The sequence below is a fragment of the Diaphorina citri genome, unplaced genomic scaffold, assembly GCF_000475195.1.
Source record: "Diaphorina citri unplaced genomic scaffold, Diaci psyllid genome assembly version 1.1 scaffold873, whole genome shotgun sequence".
NCBI lineage: Eukaryota > Metazoa > Arthropoda > Insecta > Hemiptera > Psyllidae > Diaphorina > Diaphorina citri.
In genome coordinates, this window is record NW_007378305.1 from 94,851 (window position 1) to 121,806 (window position 26,956).

The 26,956-nt window shown below is 41.6% G+C and overlaps 1 protein-coding gene across 1 annotated transcript; it reads right to left on the reverse strand.

Annotated features, from left to right (window-relative positions):
- Nucleotides 1-94: 94 nt before the first annotated feature.
- On the reverse strand, nucleotides 95-26,956 carry LOC113468851 (the record flags this gene model as incomplete). Its single annotated transcript, XM_026826086.1, has 29 exons — nucleotides 95-563; nucleotides 836-1,493; nucleotides 2,440-2,690; nucleotides 2,761-2,993; nucleotides 3,145-3,288; nucleotides 3,614-3,933; nucleotides 4,179-5,079; nucleotides 5,294-5,436; nucleotides 5,571-5,762; nucleotides 8,686-8,893; nucleotides 9,338-9,482; nucleotides 9,947-10,131; nucleotides 10,425-10,595; nucleotides 11,360-11,490; nucleotides 11,667-11,674; nucleotides 11,859-12,072; nucleotides 12,828-13,025; nucleotides 13,531-13,679; nucleotides 14,671-14,844; nucleotides 15,743-15,873; nucleotides 16,148-16,265; nucleotides 16,871-17,068; nucleotides 17,494-17,595; nucleotides 17,882-18,023; nucleotides 18,204-18,357; nucleotides 20,013-20,152; nucleotides 25,577-25,649; nucleotides 26,266-26,489; nucleotides 26,815-26,956. Coding segments are annotated over 29 exons (6,201 nt in total), but the record flags the coding sequence as incomplete, so codon positions are not given.

Below are 26,956 nucleotides of genomic sequence, written 5' to 3' on the forward strand. Positions count from 1 at the left end.
CTATTGACATCGCAAGATAAGATCATGTTTTACAACCTCTTTGAGTTGGTATCATGTTATTTCACAACCTTTTCGTACATCTTCCTCCTTTTTACGCACTCATTTTACAAGGAATTTCCTTCACGCGAACTCCTTTTTTTTCATGAACTCCTTTACGCCAACTCTTTTTTTACACGCACTCCTTTTCCAAGGAAACTCCTTTACACTCCTTTTACAAGGACACCGTCTTCTTCACTCGTTCCTGCCGAATGAGCACAGTATCCTCTGCATCTACAGTGTCGCTATCTAGCACCACTTCGTCCAACTGTTTATCTTCTGCTATAGGTAAGGCTCGGGGCGTTATGATCTCATCTAGTCTTGGAGTTGGATTAGGTAAGGATTGAGGCGTTATGTTCTCAACTAACTTTGGAGTTGAATTAGGTAAGGGTTGGGGCGTTATGTTCTCATCTAGTCTTGGTGTGGGATTAGTTAAAGTTCGATGCGTTATGTTTTCAACTAATTTTGGTGTTGGATTCAGGGTTGATGTCACTTGAGAGGGCTCGGAAGGCCTTTGACTTGGTGAACTTTGGGTAGGACTTTAGTTGGATTAGGTAAAGTTCGATTCGTTATGTTCTCAACTAATTTTGGTGTTGGATTCAGGGTTGATGTCACTTGAGAGGGCTCGGAAGGCCCTAACTTTGGAGTTGAATTAGGCAAGGAGCGGGGCGTTATGTTCTCATCTAGTCTTGGTGTGGGATTAGGTAAAGTTCGATGCGTTATGTTTTCAACTAATTTTGGTGTTGGATTCAGGGTTGATATCACTTGAGAGGGCTCGGAAGGCCTTTGACTTGGTGAACTTTGGGTAGGACTTTCAGTCGAACTTTGAGTGGGAACATCACTTGTTAAGCTCTCGGTGGGAACTTCACTTGTTAAACTTTGGATGGGAACTTCACTCGAACTTTGAACGAAGGATTGACTTGATCCAATAGATCTAAAACCGTCTCTTGTCTCAACAGGAGTCAAAAGTTCTCTTAACCCAACTAGGTCAGGGTTTCCTGTCCCAATAGGGGCCAGAGGTTCACTTAATCCCATTAGTCTCGGGTTTTCTCTCGGCTCAAGGGGGTTAAGTGGTTCTCTTGTACCAACAGGATTAATAGAAGTAAGAGGTTCTTTTCTCCCAATAGGGTTGAGGTCAGACGACCCTAATGTGGAGATCTTCATTGAAATCGAACTTTCTGAACTTTCTATGGGAATACTAGGGTCATTCAGGGAAAAATGTATGGGGGACCCTACTGTGACCGATTCTGGGGGACTCCCAGATGAACTTTGAATTGGATTGATTGACCTACCATGAGGAGTATTACTTGATCCAATGGAATTTTGAGCTGTTCCAAAGGGACCATAATTTGGTCCAACTGAGCCGTCTTCATTTCCAACAGGTCTGGTATAGGCCCCAATTGAGCTGGGTTCAGCTGTCCCAATGGGACTGCTCTCTGTCCCTAGAGGACTGTTATCTGTCCCAATCGAACTATCAGCCTTTCCAAATCCAACACTATTACAACCCAACTGAGGTAGGGTTTCCTCTCCCAATAGGGGCCAGGGGTTCACTTAATCCCATAAGTATCGGATTTTCCTTCGGCTCAAGGAGGTTAAGTGGTTCTCTTGTACCAACAGGGTTAATAGAAGTAAGATGTTCTTTTCTCCCAATAGGGTTGAGGTCAGACGACCCTATTGTGGAGATCTTCATTGAAATCGAACTTTCCATGGGAATACTAGCGTCATTCAGAGAAAAATGTATGGGGGACCCTACTGTGACCGATTCTGGGGGACTCCCAGATGAACTTTGAATTGGACTGTGGGTTGGATCGATTGACCTACCATGAGGAGTATTACTTGATCCAATGGAATTTTGAGCTGTTCCAAAGGGACCATAATTTGGTCCAACTGAGCTGTCTTCATTTCCAACAGGTCTGCTATAGGCCCCAATTGAGCTAGGTTCACCTGTCCCAATGGGACTGTTATAGTCTCCAATTGAGCTCGATTGAGCTGTCCCAATGGGACTGCTCTCTGTCCCTAGAGGACTGTTATCTGTCCCAATCGAACTATTAGCCTTTCCAAGTCCAACATTCTCTCTCGTTTCCATTTTGTCTTCAGTTCGACTGTTACTTACCAATTTACCCGCGCCTAGTGGTTTGGTGATGGTAATCTCATCAGATTGTATCAGATGGAAGTAGGCTCGCTGGTGCTCAGTGTCTGGGATTTCGTTCTGTTGGGTTGTTTGGAAAAGGTTGGTTGTGTCTATGGTGGGTTCTGATGGGGTTGGGGTCTCGGATGTTGTTGATGTGAAGGGCTCCAATTTTGTCTTTGGTATATCTGACGTTGTGGGGATACGAGTGGTAGTTGTTTCAGGGGGTTCAGCTGTCCCAATTGGACTGCTCTCTGTCCCTAGAGGACTGTTATCTGTCCCAATCGAACTATCAGCCTTTCCAAATCCAACACTATTACTCGTTTCCATTCTGTCTTCAGTTCGACTGTTACTTACCAATTTACCCGCGCCTAGTGGTTTGGTGATGGTAATCTCATCAGATTGTATCAGATGGAAGTAGGCTCGCTGGTGCTCAGTGTCTGGGATTTCGTTCTGTTGGGTTGTTTGGAAAATGTTGGTTGTGTCTATGGTGGGTTCTGATGGGGTTAGGGTCTCGGATGTTGTTGATGTGAAGGGCTCCAATTTTGTCTTTGGTATATCTGACGTTGTGGGGATACGAGTGGTAGTTGTTTCAGGGTGTGAAGGGTTCTAATTTTGTCTTTGGTATATCTGACGTTGTGGGGATACGAGTGGTAGTTGTTTCAGGGACCTCTCCTATTGTTGTTTTGGGGAACTCGGTTGTTGGTGTTTTGGGTATATGAGTTGTAATTTTTTCAGTGAATTCAGTTGTTGTTTTGGGGATATGAGTTGTAATTGTTTCACTGAACTCATTGTTTGTTTTGGGGATATAGGTGGTAGTTTTTGGGAACTCCGTTTTTGGGGAACTCGGTTGTTGGTGTTTTGGGTATATGAGTTGTAATTTTTTCAGTGAATTCAGTTAGTGTTTTGGGGATATGAGTTGCAATTGTTTCACTGAACTCATTGTTTGTTTTGGGGATATAGGTGGTAGTTTTTGGGAACTCCGTAGTTGTTTCAGCATCAGCTGTTGTGTGGACATCACTTATCTTGGGGATACCAAGTGTTGTAGTTACCTCTGTTGTGCTTCTTTTGTTCTGACTCGAAGTGTCACGTTTTACTGGCGACTTGCCTTGTGTTTTGACAGCCTCTAGTTCTTTGATATTGGAATTTGGGGAACTCGGTTGTTGGTGTTTTGGGTATATGAGTTGTAATTTTTTCAGTGAATTTAGTTGTTGTTGTTGTTGTTGTTGTTTTGGGGATATGAGTTGTAATTGTTTCACTGAACTCATTGTTTGTTTTGGGGATATAGGTGGTAGTTTTTGGGAACTCCGTAGCTGTTTCAGCATCAGCTGTTGTGAGGACATCACTTGTTTTGGGGATACCAAGTGTTGTAGTTACCTCAGTTGTGCTCCCTTTGTCCTGACTCGAAGTGTCACGTTTTACTGGCGACTTGCCTTGTGTTTTGACAGCCTCTAGTTCTTTGGTATTGGCTTGACGTAGCTTTATGATTGTGTTTATAACGTTGTTGTATTTCTTCACTTTAGTGTCAACTAATTTCTTCAGTTTACTGTCAGCCAATTTCTTAGGTGACCTTTGGATTTTGCCTGTCATATCGTGGTTTTTATCTACAGACTTTTCTTTAGCGACTTTCATCAAGGAGGTCTTTTCGTTAGTTTGATCTCGAAGACTTTTTTCACTTTTATCTCTTGCTATGTCTGTAACTTTAGCTATCTCATTTTCTTTTGCGACGTTTTTCACTGAGATATTTTCGTTAGTTTCATCTCGAAGACCAGAACTTTCCTTACTGCGTCAGCCAATTTCTTAGGTGACATTTGGATTTTGTCTGTCATATCGTGGTTTTTATCTACAGACTTTTCTTTAGCGACTTTCATCAAGGAGGTCTTTTCGTTAGTTTGATCTCGAAGACTAGAACTTTTTTCGCTTTTATCTCTTGCTATGTCTGCAACTTTAGCTATCTCATTTTCTTTTGCGACGTTTTTCACTGAGATATTTTCGTTAGTTTCATCTCGAAGACCAGAACTTTCCTTACTGTCAGCTCCTACGATGTCTCGGAGACCGGAACTTTTCTTGCTTTCAGGTTCTACTACTAGGTTTGCAACTTTAGTTATTACATCCACTTGTTTGACGTTTACATCACCACCCACTGGCCCAGTGTTGCTCTTCTTATCCACAATGATACGTGGCGCAAACGTCACCACGAAATGTTCTTTGACAATGTCGTCGATTACAATTTTAGGTTCGGATTTAGTTCGCACCAGCTCGTTAGTTCTATTGACGCCTTCATCTTCGCTGTTGTCTACGAATGTTATGCTGTGATCTTCATAACGTGGAGTTGTTGGGTTAACTGTATCCATGGGTATTTTGTTTCGTGTGTCAGTTTTGCTTGTATTTGAGTTAGTTTTGTTTGTATTTGAGTTAGTTCCGTTTATATTTGAGATAGTTTCTTTTGAATTTGAGCTGGTTTCATTTGTTTTTGAGTTAGTTTCATTTGCATTTGAGTTAGCTCCCCTTGAATTTGAGTAACTTTCTTTTCCATTTGTATTTTCAGCTTCCTTGGAGAGGTCACTACTTCTGTGAATAGCTCTCCTTGCATTAGCACTATCTATGCCAGGTTGCTTGTCTTCCGTGTTAGTTTTGGTTGCATTTACATCTCGAGTTACCTTTTCAGAATCATAGCTAGTGGCGTCAATTGTTTTCCTTGCATTTTCCATAGTTTTATCAAGGGGTTTGCTAATTTTGTCCACTATTTTGGTTCCATTTACACTTGTTTCGCCAGTATGATTTTCACTTGTCTCTACAGATTTCCTAGCATTTACATCTTCTGTGACATTATCAGAGATATCAGATCTACCTGCACTATAACCTAATGTACTTGCTAAGTTATTGGGCGATTTTTTCATTACTTTCTTGTTGAAATTTTCCCGTGTTACTATCAAGGGGATTGCTAATTTTGTCCACTATTTTGGTTCCATTTACACTTGTTTCGTCAGTATGATTTTCACTTGTCTCTACAGATTTCCTAGCATTTACATCTTCTGTGACATTATCAGAGATGTCAGATCTACCTGCACTATAACCTAATGTACTTGCTAAGTTATTGGGCGATTTTTTCATTACTTTCTTGTTGAAATTTTCCCGTGTTATTTTCAAGTTACCTGACTCGATTTCTGGTGTTTTTATGGATGTTGTGGATGACTGAGTTGTTGTGGACGGTGATTTGGTGACTGGTGGTGTGCTCTCTGATTGGATGGCTGAGTCCGGCGTGGAAGATGGTTGGATGGCTGATTCTGGCGTAGAAGATGGTTGGATAGCTAATTTTGTGTCCGTTGTTTGTGTGGATGATTCTAGTGTGGCTGATGATTGGATGGCTGGTTTGGTGTTCGTCGTATTTCCGGCGTGGAAGATGGTTGGATGGCTGATTCCGGCGTAGAAGACGGTTGGATAGCTAATTTTGTGTCCGTTGTTTGTGTGGATGATTCTAGTGTGGCTGATGATTGGATGGCTGGTTTGGTGTTCGTCGTATGGTTTTTGTTGCGATGATTGTTCTTGTGACATGCCCGATGACATTCGCATTGGTTCTGGAAGATGTTTTGCGGTTCTGCAATAGAAGGACGGACAAGGGTGTTACAATCTTTTTTTTTATGTTTAACAGCTGTTACAAAGGAGGTTTCATAGTCCTAAAATAGAAGGGAGAAGGAGGCAAAGATAGTTTAGTATAAAGTTTGCTCTGGGCGGGAATCGAACCTGTGAGCTACCTTCCAAGCTAACTAGGCTAACTAGGGACCGAAATTCTACAGTATTACCTACCTTTGTCTCTCTGTCAAATAAGGTAAGTGGTAAAGTCGCCTGTCTAGTATACTCGTACGTACTGATTAATAGGATAAGGAAAGTCGTGTGATGTTCACACCAGATTTTTGTCTTATGTACACGTGCTTTTTCTGTACCAGTCAATGCTTTGTACCTACAATAAGTAGCAGTTTCCATGGTAATTCATTTTTACTTTCCTTATCCTATTAATCCTATAGGAAGGAAAGTAATGTAATCGGGTCAAATTTTCGATGGTCAGTTTTTAGTGCCAAAACACGTTTTGAGGTCCCTAGAGCCCAGTGACGAATTTCTTAGGTATGTTGAAACAGTGCCGGTTGTACACATCTCTCAGGGGTATCACTTGAACCGGGGTCTTCAGATTGGGGTCATCACTGATTGGAAACCCGACACTGATCGCGTTAGTTTCCACATCCGTACCTGAAACACACGAGAAAAAAAAAAAAAAAAAAAAAAAAAAAAAAAAATTTCAAAGCATTTTTTTTCAAAAAAAAAAACCCCCCCAAAGGTTGACTGTCTTCAAAAAGTAAAACCCTCACGATGGTTGACTGTGGTTCAGGACAAGCCAATTAAACATGGCTAGAGACCATCACCCTGGTGTATGGCAGAAAAAAAGAAAGAAAGAAAGATATCTTGCCTTTATTCTGCTATCACCGTTTGACTACCGCTTAGGCCAGTACAACAACAAAACAAAAAATGTTGCTGGTGGATACTAGAGGCTTTATAATTCTCACCAACAACAGTTCGTTTCCATATATTCCATAATAATACTTAAGACTCATAATTCAGTGAACTGTTATTTTAGGTCTGATAAAAAAGACAAAAGTACCTTTAAAAACTTTATCTTAGTGTAGCTTTAAAATATATAAAAAGAAAACGCTCCAAATCCACCCCTCATAGAAATGAGGGAAACACCTGGCCAACATGAGTGAATAAAATGTGGCCTTATCTTATCCTATCTTTTTTAAAAGTACCTAAGATATCTTGATGATAACATACCATAATCTCGGTTGGGATTGAACCCACGTCCTCCTGTTTACCAGGTGAGCATTTTGACCACTACACCACCGGGGCAGGTAATACTCACCAACACTCAGCTCAAGCATATTCCACTCGCCCTCCTCCTCATCAGGTCCTGGAGACGGTACCACTCCTCCGAACATGAATGGTCTGCCCTCCCCATATTTGGTTCGCATAAAAGTTTGAAACGTGTGTAGCTGTTTGAAGTTGATGTACTGCTTGAACAGGTTGGCATAAGTGGACAGCACATGCTCCTGCTTCCCTTTCAACTGAAAGAGAACAATAAAATTAAAAATATGGTAAATATAGACTGCCAGACTATGATGTCAAGACAAGACACGACTCCAAAAAATATTGTGAAGTAGTAGGTATTTGTTTTCCATACAACAAATAGTTGAAATGGACCTTCACAAAGTTACTGAGTCTTCAATCAAGGATCCAAAAAATATTATTTAAATCAGTTGATATCGAAAATTGGGGGGATATAACTTATAACTTTGAGGCTTTTAATAGAATAGAATAGAATAGAATAGAATAGAATAGAATAGAATAGAATAGAATAGAATATACCTTGTTTATTCTATTCTAATATACCTGTTTATTCTAAGAAGAAATAACAAACATTTAGACAAGCTTTAACTTATAACTTTGAGGCTTTTAATAGAATAGAACAGGATAGAATATACCTTGTTTATTCTATTCTATTCTAATATACCTGTTTATTCTAAGAAGAAATAACAAACATTTAGACATGCTTTAACTTATAACTTTGAGGTTTTTAATAGAATAGAATAGAATATACCTTGTTTATTCTATTCTATTCTATTCTAATATACCTGTTTATTCTAAGAAGAAATAACAAACATTTAGACAAGCTTTAACTTATAACTTTGAGGCTTTTTTTCAATTTCACAGGAAAATTTTATCATTTTCCCCTTAATTCAAATATCTACATCACGAATAAAAGGTATTAAATTCTAATTTATCATGCACTTCGAACATTTCATTTGAACAGTAGGTACGGTACCTAGGTATCTACTTTCTTCCTCTACTTACTCTACTATCTACTTTTTTTTTAGTTATGGATCCATAATCTGAACCTACTTGGGTACCTATTCAAAAGAAGAAAAGTTACCTACATATTTTTCGATACGTACCCAGTATATGGATACAAAAGCTATGGGTAGATGGGTAGGTAGGTAATAAATTTTCTATTTTTCTTGACACAGTCGTTGTTTCGCTTATTTTTTCAAGTCACGTCATTTTTCGAATGTTTAGGTGTACTGTTTGTGTACTGTTTACATTGTGTACTGTTTACAAACATATATTTTAGTTCCAACAGTAAGACTTTCACAGTAGGACATTCAAGAGTGAGTTGTCTCTCCCTAAAAACTCGAGAAAATACCTATTGTTTGAATTTTCACGAAACCTAGCTTTTAAAAAGATGAACTAAAAAAGACGTAACTCGAGTTGAAATTCGGGAAAATATATATTTGGGTACCGTACCTATGTAGAGCTAGACACCCACCTACAAAATAAATGAAAAATAAAACCTGAAGAATGTCATCAGATAAATAAAATCTTCTTAAATAAACAAACGAACAAAAAAAATACCTCTACCTTGACGCAGTTTCTGCAGCGTCAAGAAAGAAACAAGACCAGAAATAGCAGCTTACCTGTATAGTTAGCGCCAAACCAGGTTTCAAAATCATCGCCCGTAGCGCCCTCAGTGAGGGGACTGGAAAGCTTGGCATGAAAGAAGCTGGCTACTTCCATAAACGGCTGAGAAGAGGGGTAAGCCCGTACAAATGCAGGTCTGAGGGACTCCAGGGTGAAATGACTTAGGACGAAATACTCCACGCATGTTACACAAGATGATTTGATCTGAGAGAAAACAAGTATAAGCAGTGCATTATTTCGACTCTCAGCTTTGGACCAGCTCAGGACAATTAGAGATTATTTCCTGTCTATACTGATAGCAACTTCTTCCTACCCTTTTCTTACTTAAATAGGGTCGGCGTACTGGTAGAATGAGTCTTGAAAAGAAATTTCAGCCATGCAAGCCAGGGGCACGGTTAGTTAGGTAACGCACTTGCTTGCCATGCAGAAGGTCCCGCATTCGATGCCCACCTTCGACAAAATTTGCACAGGTAATTCGTTTGCAAACATCCCAACGGGGTTTTCTGGTGTTCTCGTGTTGGCCCAGCACCTGAGTATTCTGAGTCGCACATCTAATGAGGGCCATACCAGGTACGGCATGGGCATGTTATGACAGTCCTTGGCGCTAAACCTTTAAGGACAAACTGTGATATAAAAAAGTCTACTTACATTAGGGAACACGAACCAAATCTGGTCGCCTCGCGAGTCGTACGTCATATCAGCCGTATTCACGTGTTGTACACTCTCCAGACGGAATCCTGAGAATAGGGACACTTCCACCTTAACTCCACCACTGGGCTTCTGACCCTTCCATCTGAAATAAACAAACGAAGTGAGATTGAAGTTTTAACTGGATAATTTTTCAATTATTTCACTCGTATTTCGACTGAAAACATCTTTAATGTGTTTAAGAGCTCTATTATTCCAATTATCAAACAAGGGTACAATTCCATATTCTATCCCTCGGCTGGGATTGAACCCACGCCCTCCTGATTACAAGGTGAGTGTCTTGACCATTACGCCACCAAGGCGTAAGTAATTCGACATCTTTTTCACCCCTGAGGTTTGATAGAGGGAACTGTAACTGGTAGAGGGAACTGTAACTGATAGAGGGAACTGTAACTGGTAAAGTCTCATCGTCCCGACAGCGAAGAAGGGAGAAGGACAGAATTGGAGAAATTGGAGAAAACCAGACATTCCGCGAACGAATCTGGTTTGTTTAGCCCACTTTGGGGGGGATTCGAACCCGCGACCTTGTCCTCACAGACACCATCTTACCTGAGACAGGTTTTGAGTAGCAGACGCGGATATTTCCCGGAGCTAGGGGGTCTGCCTGGTAGATATTCCTGCAGGACTTCTCCTCTGATATCCAGCACTGAATTGCTCGACCTAACACTGTATGTAGAGTAGGTTACCAGTCCCTGTATGGTAGCACAACCCGCTCCCGTGGAATATACGAATACCTGAGGATAGAAAAGAGGATATTGAATTGTCTGGCTGGGGGACGTTTAACAGGGAGTAGACCAGCTGAGACTTTAAACAGGGAGTATACCAGCCTGAATTTCCCTTGCTAAAGAAATAGCAAAGGTTGAGTGCGAAGGGCATCCGCTCGTAAAATGTGTAGTCAAAACCAAATGTCAGCCCAAAGCAATCACCCTCGATAGGGCTGATTGAGAGGCTGACGAAAAACGCTGACCCCGTCAGTACGGGAAAAGGCGAAGAAGTCGCGAGTTTCCTTCCCACTTAGAGTATTTACCTTGGTAGGTAGAGATGGTAGTTCCAGGGGACAAGGAGCAGAGTTGGTACGTAGTTCTAGAGTATCAGTTAGTTCCATGTTAGATGTGGCTAGAGAGACGGTAAGAGAACGGTGGGTGTCGTCAGCTAGTGATGAGAAGCGAGCGAAGGATTTGAGTGCCAAGTAGAGAAGCTGAAACGAAGAGAGACGAAAGAAAAATAAGGTTCGTTCTCGGAAGAGACGGTAAGAGAACGGTGGGTGTCGTCAGCTAGTGATGAAAAGCGAGCGAAGGATTTGAGTGCCAAGTAGAGAAGCTGAAACGAAGAGAGACGAAAGAAAAATAAGGTTCGTTCTCGGAACAGCTGGCTTTCTCCTATCTTGTCCTGCTTCGATTTCGGAACGATAACACCTCCGCTGTTAGAGGTGACTGTAACTACTGTAACAGCTTCACAAAATAAAAATTTCTCCAACTAAAGATTTCAACACCAACCTTGTAAGCGTTCGGTCGTGGGTTCGAATCCCGAGCTTCACAAAATAAAAATTTCTCCAACTAAAGATTTCAACACCAACCTTGTAAGCGTTCGGTCGTGGGTTCGAATCCCGCCCGGGCCGAATTTTATCCTACACAGATAAGGTTCGTTCTCGGAACGGTTGGCTTTCTCCTATTCTATCCTCCTTCTCTCTTCAATTTCGAGACAGTTCCTTCTATCAAACGTCTTTAAGAAAGAACTCAATTACGTCATGTATTACCTCGTTATGTTGATCCAACACATGTATCCTATAGGTTAGATATTTAGCCACGGGTTCTGCTTGTTCCAAGTTCTTGTGTCATGTATTACCTCGTTATGTTGATCCAACACATGTATCCTATAGGTTAGATATTTAGCCACGGGTTCTGCTTACAGTTCCTTCTATCAAACGTCTTTAAGGAAGAACTCAATTATGTCATGTATTACCTCGTTATGTTGATCCAACACATGTATCCTATAGGTTAGATATTTAGCCACGGGTTCTGCTTGTTCCAAGTTCTTGAGTTTGGTTTGAATCAGGAGACAATACAAGGATGCGCGATAATCTCGCAGTAATCCTGAAATAGAAAAGATGGGAAACACGAAATTTAAAGCTGGGTCCACACATAGTCAACACCATCGATCCACACATAGTCAACACCATCGATCGATGTCGACTAAAACCGTTCACACTGCCTCGACAACATAGATTCACCTCGTCGATCCACGGCCGGTCGACTATGTTTGAACACACCTTTATAACTAAAATCTAATCTACATTATCATGGATTTCCTAGTGTTGTGGGTCAACAGTCAACACGAGAACACCAGAAAGCAGAAAGTAACCCGTTGTTGAAATATTTGCAATCGAAATACGAGTGCATTTTTCTTTTTTTTTTTTACTATAAGTTGAATCTGAGAATCGAACCCTAAAACCCTCACTCACCTGAACTGAGCCGCATGTTCAAAGGCGGATTTGAACCCGATGTTGTTCACCTTGAACTTCTTGTCCAGCGGCCATTGGAGAAGGGTTTGGTTCCGCGGTTCCCATTGTCGCCCCACAGTCAAGAGACCGGCATCCCACGTGATCCAGAACACAGAGGGGGTGTTCTGGGAGAGGAGGTGGGGGGTGGAGGTGTGCGTGAGATACACACCGTATGCTGGGTGAGGAGAGGGAGGGAGAGAGAATGGGTACATTAATAAATCTTAGATATAGATATTGAGAGTTCATTGCAAGTTGCAGATTTGGATTTTTCACAACTTTTTACGTAGGAATCGACCTTTTATTAAAAATATTTTCCCAATCGCAACTCCTCCATTAAAGTATGTTTGTATACAGTTATACAAATTACCTACACGTACATACTTATATATGTATATTTAGCGATGACCTCTCGAAAAGTTGACGCCACGCCACTGATTGCAACGGTCGTTACATTAATAATTACTTGTCCAGAGATGGGCTGACTAAAACTTATTCAAAGAACTTTATTACCCATTCTTATGTGGTGCAATAGTCCTACATACTGGACTCCTGTATGTACCTACATAGACACTCGTTGCTATGTTGAAAGCCCAGAGAAAGCAAAGAGTGTCCATGATTAAGTAATTAATGGGTACATTACATTGAAATGGGGGTCTTTTCTGACGAAATTCCTGTGTGCGGGGTCCAGTATGTAGGACTATTGCACCCCAAAAGAATGGGTAACGAAGTTTGTTTGAATAAGTTTTAGTCAGTCCACCTCTGTGACCGGGTCCACTAATTCTCAACCCGAAGGTGCTGGGTTCGAATTCCGGACAGGGCGGAAATTTACTTTTCCGTTTTTGGATAGGCATGAGTGTAAATAAAAAAAAATCTAGTCAAGGCGCCAAGCGCACATAACCACCCTCTCGTTAGTCCAGGGGCCAAACTCACCGTGTTTACCACGCGATATCCAGGACTTGACCATACCCAAGGTCACAGTATACATCTGAGGCGAGGTCTTGGGTTTGCCACTCAACACAATCATTACGTCACTCGATGACGTCACAGCTATGAAGACGCCATCTTTGTTTCTTGGGGCCGGCAGCCATTTGTAGTGGTTGTCCGAGGCGGAGAGAGTGACTAGTTGTTCTGGAATAGAGACATTTAGTGTTCAGTGGGAATTTATTGTTATATTTCCTGTTTCAATAAATAAATAAATGTAAAAAAAAAAAACGTCATTCCTCCTGGATAAATTTTAGGACTTGACCAAACTTAAAAAAAAGGAAAAAAATGCGTTAAGAATAGCATGTGCTAGTCACAAATGTCGCTCCTCGATTAATATACTTCGCTAAATTTTATGACTTGAAGCAGCAACCTCCTGATTCGAAGTCTAACCACTGAGGTTAGAAGTTCGTGACTATGTACGGTTTAGGGTTCAGAGAATTAGGCATCTCCACTAATTTATTGTGTGATGCACATTGCATAATTAAATAGTTACACGGCGGTCATACAAATTTGGAAAGTAAATTTCAGCTACTAAGGGGTTTTATCACTGTAATGGACCTCTTCGATCAAAAAATTTACATTTCGCCTGCCATCACTAGCCATATTCAATGCCCAAGACCCTTTCAAATCAGAACATGATGTGACTTACCATTAGCACAGAAGTAAGCGCTTTCAGTTCTCGTTTTGACCTGACCCTCTGCTAATACTAGAAGACTGGAACTCTGCGTGAAAGTCCCTAGGGATTCTTCGTTCCATACTTGCTGAATATTATCAGTTCGCAAACTCTTCCCTGAATCCCTGCAGTGTTTGATAGAGGGAACTGTAACAACGCAGGTTTTATCGTCCGTATTTATTTATTTTTTTAGAGGTTTGACAGAGGGAACTGTAACTGCTATGGTCTTATCGTCCCGAAATCGAAGAGAGAAGGAAGACTAATTATAATTATAACTAAAAAATAAAAATAACAAAAGAAAAAAAATCAGGGCGTTGTTTCATAAAGTTTTTTTTTCTCCTTTTTAAAGAGGTTTGAGGTCTTATCGTTCCGAAATTGAGAAGAGAAGGGGGACAGGATAGGAGAAACCTTATCTGTTTGGGATAAAGTTCTCCCCGGGTGGGCATTGAACCCGCCATCTAGCGCTTACTAGGCAGACGCGTTACGTTCAAAACTTTTGGTTGACTTTTTAAAAAGTTGGATTCAATCAAGACCAAAGTTTTGTTAATAGCACCTATAACGGGGGAAAAAAGCTAAGTTCTATCAAAATATTGACTGAAAATTGTTTATAATAAATGTCTATGAAGCCAGCTACAAAAGGTCAGATACATCTAATTGATCTGACAGGTAAAACTGTGACAGGAAAAAAAAAAAGAAATCACCCTTGAACCTGTGATCTTTGGCTGGCTGTGATCTCTGAGGTTCGAACCCAGGAACCTTCTACTCACGTATAGTTGAAGCATCTCCACAGCCAAGTCGAATCCATAGCGACATCCGGGAGACGCGCTACGTTCAAAACTTTTGGTTGGCTTTCTAAAAAGTTGGATTCAATCAAGACCAAAGTTTTGTTAATAGCACCTAAAAGGGGGGAAAAGCTAAGTTCTATGAAAATATTGACTGAAAATTGTTTATGATAAATGTATATAAAGCCAGCTACAAAAGGTCAGATACATCTAATTGATCTGACAGGTAAAACTGTGACAGAAAAAAAAATCACCCTTGAAACTGTGATCTTTGGCTGGCTGTTAGATGTTACCTGACATCTCTGAGGTTCGAACCCAGGAACCTTCTACTCACGTATAGTTGAAGCATCTCCACAGCCAAGTCGAATCCATAGCGACATCCGGGAACACGCTGTAATGATGATGACGGTGTTTCGGATGATGGGAGGACGGGGAGGAGCTAACACAAGGGGCGGAGTCAAACAGAGACACACCCGATTGTGATAGGTCCAGCTCCTTGTAGGGAAATCTGTGGAAACAATATAGGTGTTATATGAGGGGGAGGAGCTAACACAAGGGGCGGAGTCAAACAGAGACACACGCGAATCTGTGGAATGTTTGGGATGATGGGAGGAGGGGGAGGAGCTAACACAAGGGGCGGAGTCAAACAGAGACACACCTGATTGTGATAGGTCCAGCTCCTTGTAGGGGAATCTGTGGAAACAATATAGGTGTTATATGAGGGGGAGGAGCTAATACAAGGGGCGGAGTCAAAGATACGCCCTATTGTGATGTGAATTATATAGCTATGTACATAAGTGTAAAAAGAGACTCGTTTTGTCTGTAGTATAGCATGTCCACCCCGTAGTATGTCCTTCATCGGGTGGACAAGCAGAGACACCATACTTCCCATTTAAGTGCTGAGTCAACACAAAAGCACCAGAAAGTAGCCCGTTGAAATATTTTCAACCGAAATACGAGTGCAATTTTTGTCAGTGTTGGGCATCGAACTCGGAACCTTCTGCATGGCAAGCTATCCATTTCCTCTCGCATCCCAATATTTGCCTACATCTACGTAACTACAATGTCATTGCTGACCTCCAAGGCAGGACAGAAGATCGAAATATGTAGAATAATTTTAAAGTAAAAAGCTAAAGTGTCTTCGACTACAGGAATTTAGCCAAAGTATGACTCACCTGTGTTCAAAAGAGCTATCGCCTCCTCGTCCTCCTATCAAACATACGGTGGAATCATATCCATTTTTCCTCTCGCATCCCAATATTTGCCTACATCTACTGTCATCTACATAACTACAATGTCATTGCTGACCTCCAAGGCAGGACAGAAGATCGAAATATGTAGAATAATTTTAAAGTAAAAAGCAAAAGTGTCTTCAACTACAGGAATTTAGCCAAAGTATGACTCACCTGTGTTCAAAAGAGCTATCGCCTCCTCGTCCTCCTATCAAACATACGGTGGAATCATGCTCAGCAAACACTTGCATCTCTATCTTTTCCCCTGGGGCGTACTGCTTTTCCGAATCGAAAATGGTCGAAATCTGGAACATTATTAAATAAATATTGAACTTTACCGTACTTAAGGAGGTACCTACTGAAGGGGAAGCTCGTAAACAATCTTGAAATGCCTTACAAAATATAATTATAATAATAAATAAAGAGCAGTTTTGATTGTGTTAAGTATGCATGCGTGCCCCAAGGTTCGTTCCTCGAATAATACCCGTCGCTAAATTTTATGACCTGAGTTGGACTCGAACCACCAGCCTACAAATCCGAAGTCCACCGCGCTATCTACTTCTCTGAGGGTAGACTCACCTTATTATTGGACAGGTTGACTCTGAAGCTAGCTAGATCGGTGACCACTGTTTGGTTCTCGTCCACATAGTAGACAACCAGATTACTCACTGGAGCCATGGTCGAGTCTACGCCAAACCTGAAACGAGAATAAATTGGAATACTTTTCAAAGATCTTCATTGAATACTACTCTTCCCTGAATCCCTGCAGTGTTTGATAGAGGGAACAACGGAGGTTTTATCGTCCGTATTTATTTACTAACGAAAAGTATGTATGTACTTTCAAGTGCTTTAAAATGGTCTCAAGGCTCTAATTTCGTTAAGAGGTTTGATAGGGGGAACTGTAACAACGGAGGTCTTATCGTCCCAAAAGCGAAAAGAAAAGGACAGGATAGAAGAAAGCCAGTCGATCCTTGAACAAACCGAAAAGATAAAGGATAAAGTACAAACCGGGCAGGAATTCAACCCGCGACCCAGCCCTTACAAGGCAGGCTTACTATCTAGACTGGCATTGGATACATTTATTCCCGCAGAGTTAGGTCTAAGGCCAGCCACTCACCATCAGATACCTAGACCAGGTACGACTGAAAATGTCCGTCTGTCAGGTCTACCTGATGAGCACACGCACTCTCAGGTAGACCAGATGCGGTGTACCTGTCGTCAGGTCTAACTGATGTTGAGTGGCTGACCTAATGTGGCAAGCTTTTAGATATGAGCTCTTCCTCCCAACCAAATCATACTCACGTAAAGTTGAACTTGCACACGGAAGTGGACGTTGCATTGTCGAAGATGTGTTGTCCCACTGTGACGCCACTCATTTCATGACGATCATCCTTGCTCCATGAGGTCACGTGACCTTCCGTGACCACCATGTAGTGAATTGTGTACAAATTTAGATGAGAAAAGAAAATTGTTAAAGCATATCCAATTATCCATCCAAATCTACTCGATCGAAAGCTTTAGACAAGTCTAAGGAAGACAGGATAGGAGAAAGCCAGCAGTTTCGAGAAACATAAATTGTACCCAGTTACAATGGAGGAGTTGCAAATGGGTAAAAATTATAAATAAATGGTCGATTCCTATGTAAAAAGTTGGGAAAAATCCAAATCTGAGGTCAAAACTCCGAAAAAATAACTGTAAAAGGTCGAAAATTCAATTTTTATAATGAAAGAGTTCAAAGATTTGTGACGTCAGACTTAACGCAGTTGCTATTTTTGTCCGCTAGGTAGCGCCACTATGCAAGCGCGTTAGCAGAAGAGCAGAAAGAACTGCGCAGAAATGTATGCGCACAAACACATTAATGCATTGCTTGCGAGGGAGCTTTGCTCGGGACATTTGATATGATTTGATGTGACGTCATCGCCTACGGGAGCGTATAGGTGTTATATAAGGGGGAGGAGCTAACACAAGGGGCGGAGTCAAACAGAGACACACCCGATTGTGATAGGTCCAGCTCCTTGTAGGGGAATCTGTGGAAACAATATAGGTGTTATATGAGGGGGAGGAGCTAACGCAAGGGGCGGAGTCAAACAGAGACACACCCGATTGTGATAGGTCCAGCTCCTTGTAGGGGAATCTGTGGAAACAACATAGGTGTTATATAAGGGGGAGGAGCTAACACAAGGGGCGGAGTCAAACAGAGACACACCCGATTGTGATAGGTCCAGCTCCTTGCAGGGGAATCTGTGGAAACAACATAGGTGTTATATAAGGGGGAGGAGCTAACACAAGGGGCGGAGTCAAACAGAGACACACCCGATTGTGATAGGTCCAGCTCCTTGCAGGGGAATCTGTGGAAACAACATAGGTGTTATATAAGGGGGAGGAGCTAACACAAGGGGCGGAGTCAAACAGAGACACACCCGATTGTGATAGGTCCAGCTCCTTGCAGGGGAATCTGTGGAAACAACATAGGTGTTATATAAGGGGGAGGAGCTAACACAAGGGGCGGAGTCAAACAGCAAATCTACTCGATCGAAAGCTTTAGACAAGTCTAAGGAAGACAGGATAGGAGAAAGCCAGCAGTTTCGAGAAACATAAATTGTACCCAGTTACAATCAAGTATTTAAATCATAACCCGAGGTCTTCAAGTCATTACTTACTTCAAGTGTGTGTTGAATACCCTCTATGAGCAGATAGCAGTCACTATTAGACGTCCACTTCTTGATAACTTCCTTGGCCAGAACATAATGGCTGTCGATCTCTTTGCCGTCCACTGAAACCAGTTCTGCCTGAAATCAAAATAGACAGAGAATTCAACGGTTAGCCCAGTGGTAACACACTCCACTGCCATGCAGAAAGTCCCGGTTTTGATGCTCGCCATCAAAAAAAAAAAAAAAAATAATAATAATAATAATAAAAAAATACCTTTATACATAAGTCATTCGTGAAATCCAACATTCATGATTATGAGTAGAGGATTGAAGAGATCCCTCTCTCCCCATTACACACCTTTTCCTGCCCCCCAGTCAGGTTGACAACCCTTGTACCCTCAAAAGTGGTACAAAAGTAAACGTATATTGAATTGATAATTTACCATTTGGCACAAGCTCCCAACACAAATTCCCACTCGAGGGGTTTCCAAATGAAATTCATTTTCCAATGGTACAAAACTTTTACATACAAAAGTAACCTTATTTGGAGATTGGAGTGGGGGAACCCCAATGAACCCTAGGGAGATAATCTCCCTCCCTTCTTCCTGTCTGTTTTTCATGACGAATAAAATTCGTTACCGAATGCCTGTCAAATATTTTCCTACCCATCAATTCCGGGATTTTTTTTTTAACTTTTTTCTGTTAGGTACCTAACCCTTTGAAGTTAATGAGTTGTATACTTGTACAGTATGTACAGTCATGGAGTTTTTTTTTTTTTTCATGTTTAGTTTAAAATTAAAAAAATGACTGACTAAGAAGAGCCACTCACTATCAGGTAGACCTGACAGACGAATCTGATCAGCTGTACCTGTCAGGTCTACCTGATAGTGAGTGACTGGCCTAATGATTTCACAACTTTACTGCATTGCGTTGCGTTGGTTGGAGAAGTGAAATGCTTCACTTGTTTCGATCCCCAGGAAGAAGAAAAAAATGACACTCTTTCTTTCTTCCATTACAAAATAGTTAATATGGAACTACTCCTCTTGTCTGTTTGTGTTTACCCAGCACCTGTATGCGAGTTATCGTGTCTCTTATCGCCCATCTGATGAGGGACATGCTAGGACACAGACACGCACACCATCGGATACCCTCAGGTATCAGTGCCGAGTGACATACTACGACACAGACACGCAGACCATGAGGTCCCGTCAAAGGTTAATTTGAATTAAAACAAGACAGAGAAAAAAACACACACAAAACATGAGGAGAAAAAAAAAATGACATTTTTATGTGTATTCAAAATTCAAATCTCTCGACAGTTCCCCTCCTCGTGAAAGGAAAAGGAAGAGAGGGGAGGGATTAAGAAGGGATCAGAAAGAGGGAGGGATAGAGACCAGAAAGAAGAGGGAGAGAGGAGAGGAATCAGGAAGAAGAGGAGGGGGAAGGGGAAGAGACTTGGACACGAAGCAGCAACCTCCTGATTCGAAGTCTAACCACTAAGGTTAGAAGTTCGTGACTTTGTAGGGTTTAGGGTTCAGAGAATTAGGCATCTCCACAAATTTATTGTGTGATGCACATTGCATAATTAAATAGTTACACGGCGGTCATACAAATTTGGCAAGTAAATTTCAGCTTCTAAGGGGTTTTATCACTGTAATGGACGTCTTCGATCAAAAAATTTACATTTCGGCTGCCATCACTAGCCATATTCAATGCCCAAGACCGTTTCAAATCAGAACATAATGTGACTTACCATTAGCACAGAAGTAAGCGCTTTCAGTTCTCGTTTTGACCTGGCCCTCTGCTAATACTAGAAGACTGGAACTCTGCGTGAAAGTCCCTAGGGATTCTTCGTTCCATACTTGCTGAATATTATCAGTTCGCAATGATTTCTGGACTTGACACGAATCGCTGATGAAACCGGCTATCTCAGCTGTGAAAAATGGTTGAAAATAAAGGTATTATTAAAGAATTCCTACAGTAGATAAAGGTACCCACCCACATGCATATAAATAAAATGGTAGATTTGTCTTACATTGCTTAAAATGCATCAAAGATCCCAAAAATCACATTGGAAAAATTTCTGTTAAAAACTGGCGTGAGCTAGCCTAGTTAGCTTGGTTGGTAGCGCATCTGCCTTGTAATCGCTAGGCCACGGGTTCGATTCCCACCTGGGGCGGATTTTATCCTGAACGGATAAGGTTCATTTTTGGAACGGCTGGCTTTCTTCTGTCTTCCTTCTCTCTTCGATTTCGGTACGATAAGACCTTAGCAGTTACAATTCTTCTTCATTGAATACAACTCTTCCCTGAATCCTTGCAGTGTTTGATAGAGGGAACTGTAACAACGCAGGTTTTATCGTCCGTATTTATTTAATAACGAAAAGTATGCAAGTACTTTCAAGTGCTTTAAAATGGTCTCAAGACTCTAATTTCGTTAAGAGGTTTGATAGGGGGATCTGTAACAACGGAGGTCTTATCGTCCCAAAAGCGAAGAGAAAAGGACAGGATAGAAGAAAGCCAGTCGATCCTTGAACAAACCTTATCTACAGTACTAAGCGAAAAGATAAAGGATAAAGTACAAACCGGGCAGGAATTCAACCAGCGACCCAGCCCTTACAAGGCAGGCTTACTATCTAGACTGGCATTGGATACATTATTTATTCCCGCAGAGTTAGGTCTAAGGCCAGCCACTCACCATCAGATACCTAGACTTGCCAAATATCCAAAATGTCGATTCGGGACGCGAATCCGCGAACATAATTGCCAAATCCGCGAACATAATCGCAAAATCCGAGACCAGAAAGAAAAGGGAGAGGGAGGGATCCGAAAAAAGAGGAGAGGGGAAGGGATCAGAAATGAGGGGAGGGAAGGGGATCAGAAATAAGAGGGAGAGGAATCAGGAAGGATATGAGGGGGAAAGGGAACGTAAAGAGGGAGGAATAGGGATCAGAAAGGAGGGGGAAAGGGACCATAAAGAGGGGAGGGATAAGGATCAGAAAGAGGAGGGGAGACAGGATTTTCTCGGGAAAAGTTTCGTTTTTTAGAGGAGAGAGGAAGGGATCAGAAAGAAAAGGGAGAGGGAGGGATCCGAAAAATGAGGAGAGGGGAAGGGATCAGAAATGAGGGGAGGGGATCAGAAATAAGAGGGAGAGGAATCAGGAAGGATATGAGGGGGAAAGGGACCATAAAGAGGGGAGGGATAAGGATCAGAAAGAGGAGGGGAGACAGGATTTTCTCGGGAAAAGTTTCGTTTTTTTTTTTATTTAATCATAAAGCTTGCCCCGGCTTTATATGTTTCGAGTCCCGTGCACGTCATATTTTCCTATTCCCATCGCTCTCGGAGGAGAGGGGAAGGGATCAGAAATGAGGGGAGGGGATCAGAAATAAGAGGGAGAGGAATCAGGAAGGATATGAGGTGGAAAGGGAACGTAAAGAGGGGACTGAGGGGAGGGATAAGGTTCAGAAAGAGGAGGGGAGACAGGATTTTCTCGGGAAAAGTTTCGTTTTTTTTTATTTAATCATAAAGCTTGCCCCGGCTTTATATGTTTCGAGTCCCGTGCACGTCATATTTTCCTATTCCCATCGCTCTCGCCAGAGTTTGAAGTATGTTAAATCCCCGAGAGGATTGTCTTCTGCCCGGCGATATTGAAATGAGCCCAGTGGCGACTGGTAAAAGCCTTGGGTGACATTGAGTAAAAGCCTGACATCGAGTGAAAGCCAAGCTTTCATCAACTAAAAGCCTGATATCGACTAAAAGCCTAGATAACATCGATTAAAAGGCTTGGTTAATAAAAAAAGGGACCCTACTAGAAAGAACTTCGCACTTTGAAGTTTGTATTTGGCAAAAGTCATTCTTGGGAATCTTGGGTGAAATTGAACATCCTTGCGACACCCTGGGTGACATCGAGTAAAAGCCTAGCTGACATGGAGTAAAAGCCTGACATCGAGTAAAAGCCTAGATAACATCGATTAAAAGGCTTGGTTGATAAAAAGGGGGACCCTTCTAGAAAGAACTTCGCACTTTGAAGTTTGTATTTGGCAAAAGTCATTCTTGGGAATCTTGGGTGAAATTGAACATCCTTGCGACACCCAGCTGACATGGAGTAAAAGCCTGACATCGAGTAAAAGCCTAGCTGACATGGAGTAAAAGCCTGACATCGAGTAAAAGCCTAGCTAACATGGATTAAAAGGCTTGGTTGATAAAAAGGGGACCCTTCTAGAAAGAACTTCGCACTTTGAAGGTTGTATTTGGCAAAAGTCATTCTTGGGAATCTTGGGTGAAATTGAACATCCTTGCGACACCCCTGTTCGTACAGTCCTTTTTCGGACATCCAGGTTTGAGGGGGGTAGGTATAACTTATAAGGTAGAGACATGACTTTTTGAATAAAGGATTCCAAATGAAAGACGAACTTTTGCACCCCAGGCGATTTTTTTTTCATTTCTTTTAATAACGGTCTGAAAGTTAAAAGCCTTTTAGAAGTCAATCAATTTTTTACTTTCTTCTTCTTAAAAAAAAAATATCATTCGTGGTTTTTCAAAGTTTCAGATTATCTCATGACATCCCTAGAGGTCTCCCGGTTACCCCAGGTTGTAGTGACGTATTTTGGAGAGCTTTGATATACCTGGATAATAGTTACGTCCTACGTCACTGGTCATTTGAATATAGTTTGACTTTCATAGCCATCACACACGTGAGTTTAATATTAATATATCTGCCTCCTTCTCTTTTTCTTTCCCTCCTTCTTCGATTTCCTTAGCTCTCTCTCTCTCCCTCTCCCTCTTTCTCTGATTCTCTGTAAGTTCTTCTTTTTCTATCCATATCTCTCTCTCACTAACGGCCCTTTCCTATTCTCTTCATCTCTCTCTCTCATCCATGGCTCTTGATTTCTGTATTTAGTTTCCTGTCTATTTACCTATTTCCCCTCTTTATCTCTCTCATAATATGAGCATCTCCTTCTACTATGTATGTACATATTTGGTTCAAATGCTGCAAATGTTAAAGCGAGTATAACTCGTATATTTTTCATTCAAGTGGATTTTATTGCTTCATAATACTTATTCCATATAAAATAATATTGTGCATATTATGACCTAGGTAGGTATACATATAAACAATTCACCTCTTTAACTCATAGATTCAATATGAACAGGGCCGTACTTGGGGGGGGGGGGAACCCCCTCCTTATCTAAGGATTCTAAGGTATCCTTTCCTCTCTTTTCTATTCTATTCTATTTGAACTTAGGGGTTACATTCTCTTCTCTTTATTATTGACTTGATGCTTTATTTTGGGGAAATTGGGGGGGGGAAATCTCGCTTTTTCCTAGGTTACCTAAATACCTACATAGGTGTTAGGAAGGAGAAATTTTAAAAAATTAATGGTGGTATTAAAACACGAATGCTCGTCACAGAGGTCAATGTCGTTCCTAATACACAATAGTCACACAACACTACGCTTAAATGTTATGACTTGACTTGGAGTCGAACCATCACATTTCGGAATAAATGGAGAAATGAAAAGGGATACCAAGAAAAACAGGAATGTCAAAAGGAAAGGAGAAAAGAAGATCTCGATAGGGACAGAGAGAAAAATCAGGCAATAAAATTTTTATCGTTCCAACACAAAAAGGCAACTACACACAGTTCTGAAGAGATCATATATCCTATCTGACTGGACTAAGAGGAAGAAGAGAGAGAGAGAGAGATATTGACTGGACTAAGAGGAAGAAGAGAGAGAGAGATATTGACTGGACTAAGAGGAAGAAGAGAGAGAGAGATATTGACTGGACTAAGAGGGAGGAGAGAGAGAGAGATATTGAGTGGACTAAGAGGGAGAAGAGAGAAAAAGGAATTAACTGGACAAATGCAGAAGAGGGAGAGAGAGAGAGATATTGACTGGACTAAGAGGGAGAAGAGAGAGAGAGATATTGAGTGGACTAAGAGGGAGAGAGAGAGAGATATTGACTGGACTAAGAGGGAGGAGAGAGAGAGAGATATTGAGTGGACTAAGAGGGAGAAGAGAGAAAAGGAATTCAGAGAGAAAAATCAGGCAATAAAAATTTTATCGTTCCAACACAAAAAGGCAACTACAACTACACACAGTTCTGAAGAGATCATATATCCTATCTGACTGGACTAAGAGGAAGAAGAGAGAGATATTGACTGGACTAAGAGGGAGAAGAGAGAAAAGGAATTAACTGGACAAATGCAGAAGAGGGAGAGAGAGAGAGAGGGGAGGGGGAAAGAGAGGGACTAAAAGGGATCTATTGGGGATATCAACCGTGTTTTGGCTTTTGAGGTTTTTTAAATCCCTCTCTAAAGCAAACTTTCCCTCTCCCCCCCCCTCTCTCTCACACACTCTTTCTCTCTCACACACTCTTTCTCTCTCTTCAAATCACTCTATTTCGTTTATCTCTGCCTCCTTCTTCCTCTATTTATCGCTCTCTATCTCTTCGTCTCTGTCAGTATCCCTAACAATACGTTATTTCTCTCCCTTTCTCTTCCTCTCCCTCCCTCTCTCAATCACTCTATATACGTTTGGCTTTTTATCTCTGTCAGTCTGCCTCCCCCTTCTCCCTCCCTCTCTCTCTCTCTCTCTGTCGTTATCTTTCTCACTTTATCACTTCCTGTTAGTCCACATGACCTTCATTTTATCTCTCTCCCACCCCCTTCGCTTTCAAATAAAATGACCTCAACCCCCTCCCACTTTCGATTTCTCCTCTCTCTCTCTCTCTCCTCGTTTCCCCCTTTGATTTCTGCTCCCTCCTTCCCTTCCTTCTCTCCCTCCTTCCTTTTTCTTCTCTATATCTCCTCCCTTCCTCCACTTTTCCTTTATATTACCTACTCGCGCCAATCTCATTCCTCCTTCCCTACCCTTCTCCTCCTTTGATTTCTCCTCCCACCTTTGTCCTTCTCCCTTTTCCTGGGTCAATAAAAATTGAAATGGACGAGGAGGAATCGTTCTGCTCCCTCCTTCCCTTTCTTCTCTCCTGAAAATTTGAAATTGACGAGGAGAAATACCCTTCCTTCCCCTATTTTGATTTTCCCTCCCTCCTCCCTCCTTCTCCCTTTTCCTGGGTCAATAAAAATTGAAATGGACGAGGTAGAAAGTCAAATATAGCTACCTATTTATTATTATGTACCCCATACCCATGTATCTACGTACCTCTATTGAGTGTGGGAATGTTTCATTGGGAGATAAAGGTTGGAGAGGGAGGAAGAGAGAGGGGAACAAGGGAGAGAAAAGAGAGAAGGAGAAAGAGAGAGAGGGAGAGGGAGAAACAAAAAGGAGGAAGAAAGGGTAGAGTCACCATGATTATTTTCAAGTGAAGAGGGAGGGAGAAAGAAGAAAAGAACGAGAGAGAGCGGTAATGTCGTCCAGAACTTTGACACGAACTCGGATGGCCTTTTCTGAACTCACTGATTCAATCTGGAAAATGGAAATTATTAAAAACCTAGGTAAAAAACTTCGTGGAAAAGTAGAAACTCTAGAGATTTTCAAAGGACGTTGACACAGAGGGTAAGGTGAGAAGAACTGGACAGCATTAATGATGTCCAACTTTGGACTGGTGCTGGGTCAGGAGGTAAAGACTAAGTGCGGTTCAGAAGTCACGTCACGTCAATGGGAAATTCCTACAAAAAGGAGCTGTCACAAATAAGCAGTGACCAGTGTTTTTATAGGGTTAGGTTAAACGAAAAAAGAAGATTTCATCATTTGAGCAGTGAACAGTGTTAGGTTAAACACAAAAAAAGGATCTTTCTTTTCCGTTGTCGTGGCTTCTGAATAATTACCAAAAATCGGATAGATTACTCACCATTCCCACAAAAGGCAGTCCCGGTTTGTACGTCTTCTTATGGGAAATTCCTACAAAAAGGAGCTGTCACAAATGAGCAGTGACCAGTGTTTTTATAGGGTTAGGTTAAACGAAAAAAGAAGATTTCACAATTTGAGCAGTGAACAGTGTTAGGTTAAACACAAAAAAGGATCTTTCTTTTTCGTTGTCGTGGCTTCTGAATAATTACCAAAAATCGGATAGATTACTCACCATTCCCACAAAAGGCAGTCCCGGTTTGTACGTCTTCTTCATTTCGCTCATGAACCTCAGCTCGACATAGTGGCGTTGCGCGATGGCCACCTTCCTCTCCGTTGGGAACGGCCGAGTGGTGACGTTCACCTGGCGGGAGAAGATTTCGCCTTCTATGACGACCTCGATGGTCCAGAGTCCCGCCCTGGCGTACCGGGAGAGCGGGAGGGAGTAGCGCTTGGAACCTGCGGGAAAAAACGGGGTTGGGTGGTAGAGAATGTCTTGGGCAATAATTTAACCCTTTGGTTGTAAGGAAAATAGGAGTCTGATCAGGTCCGCCTGTTAGGTCTACCTGATAGTAAGTGGTTGACCTTACAGTTCTTTGGGCCTAATAATGCTCCCTGAGGGACGCTTCTTCGACACTTTCCCAGACGTTCAAATTTTTAAGCCAATAAAAGGGAATCGAACCATTGACCCTTACCTGCTCCAGTAAACAGGATCTGCTCCCATAGTTTGACCTTGATTCCCATTTTTAAGCCAATAAAAGGGAATCGAACCATTGACCCTTACCTGCTCCAGTAAACAGGATCTGCTCCCATAGTTTGACCTTGATTCCGGTGGGATCTCGAACGTAAATGTTGCCGAGAACATCAGAGGCTATGCGAAGATCTCTGTCCAGTGCCAGCACCCAGAACGACACTGGAAAAAGAAC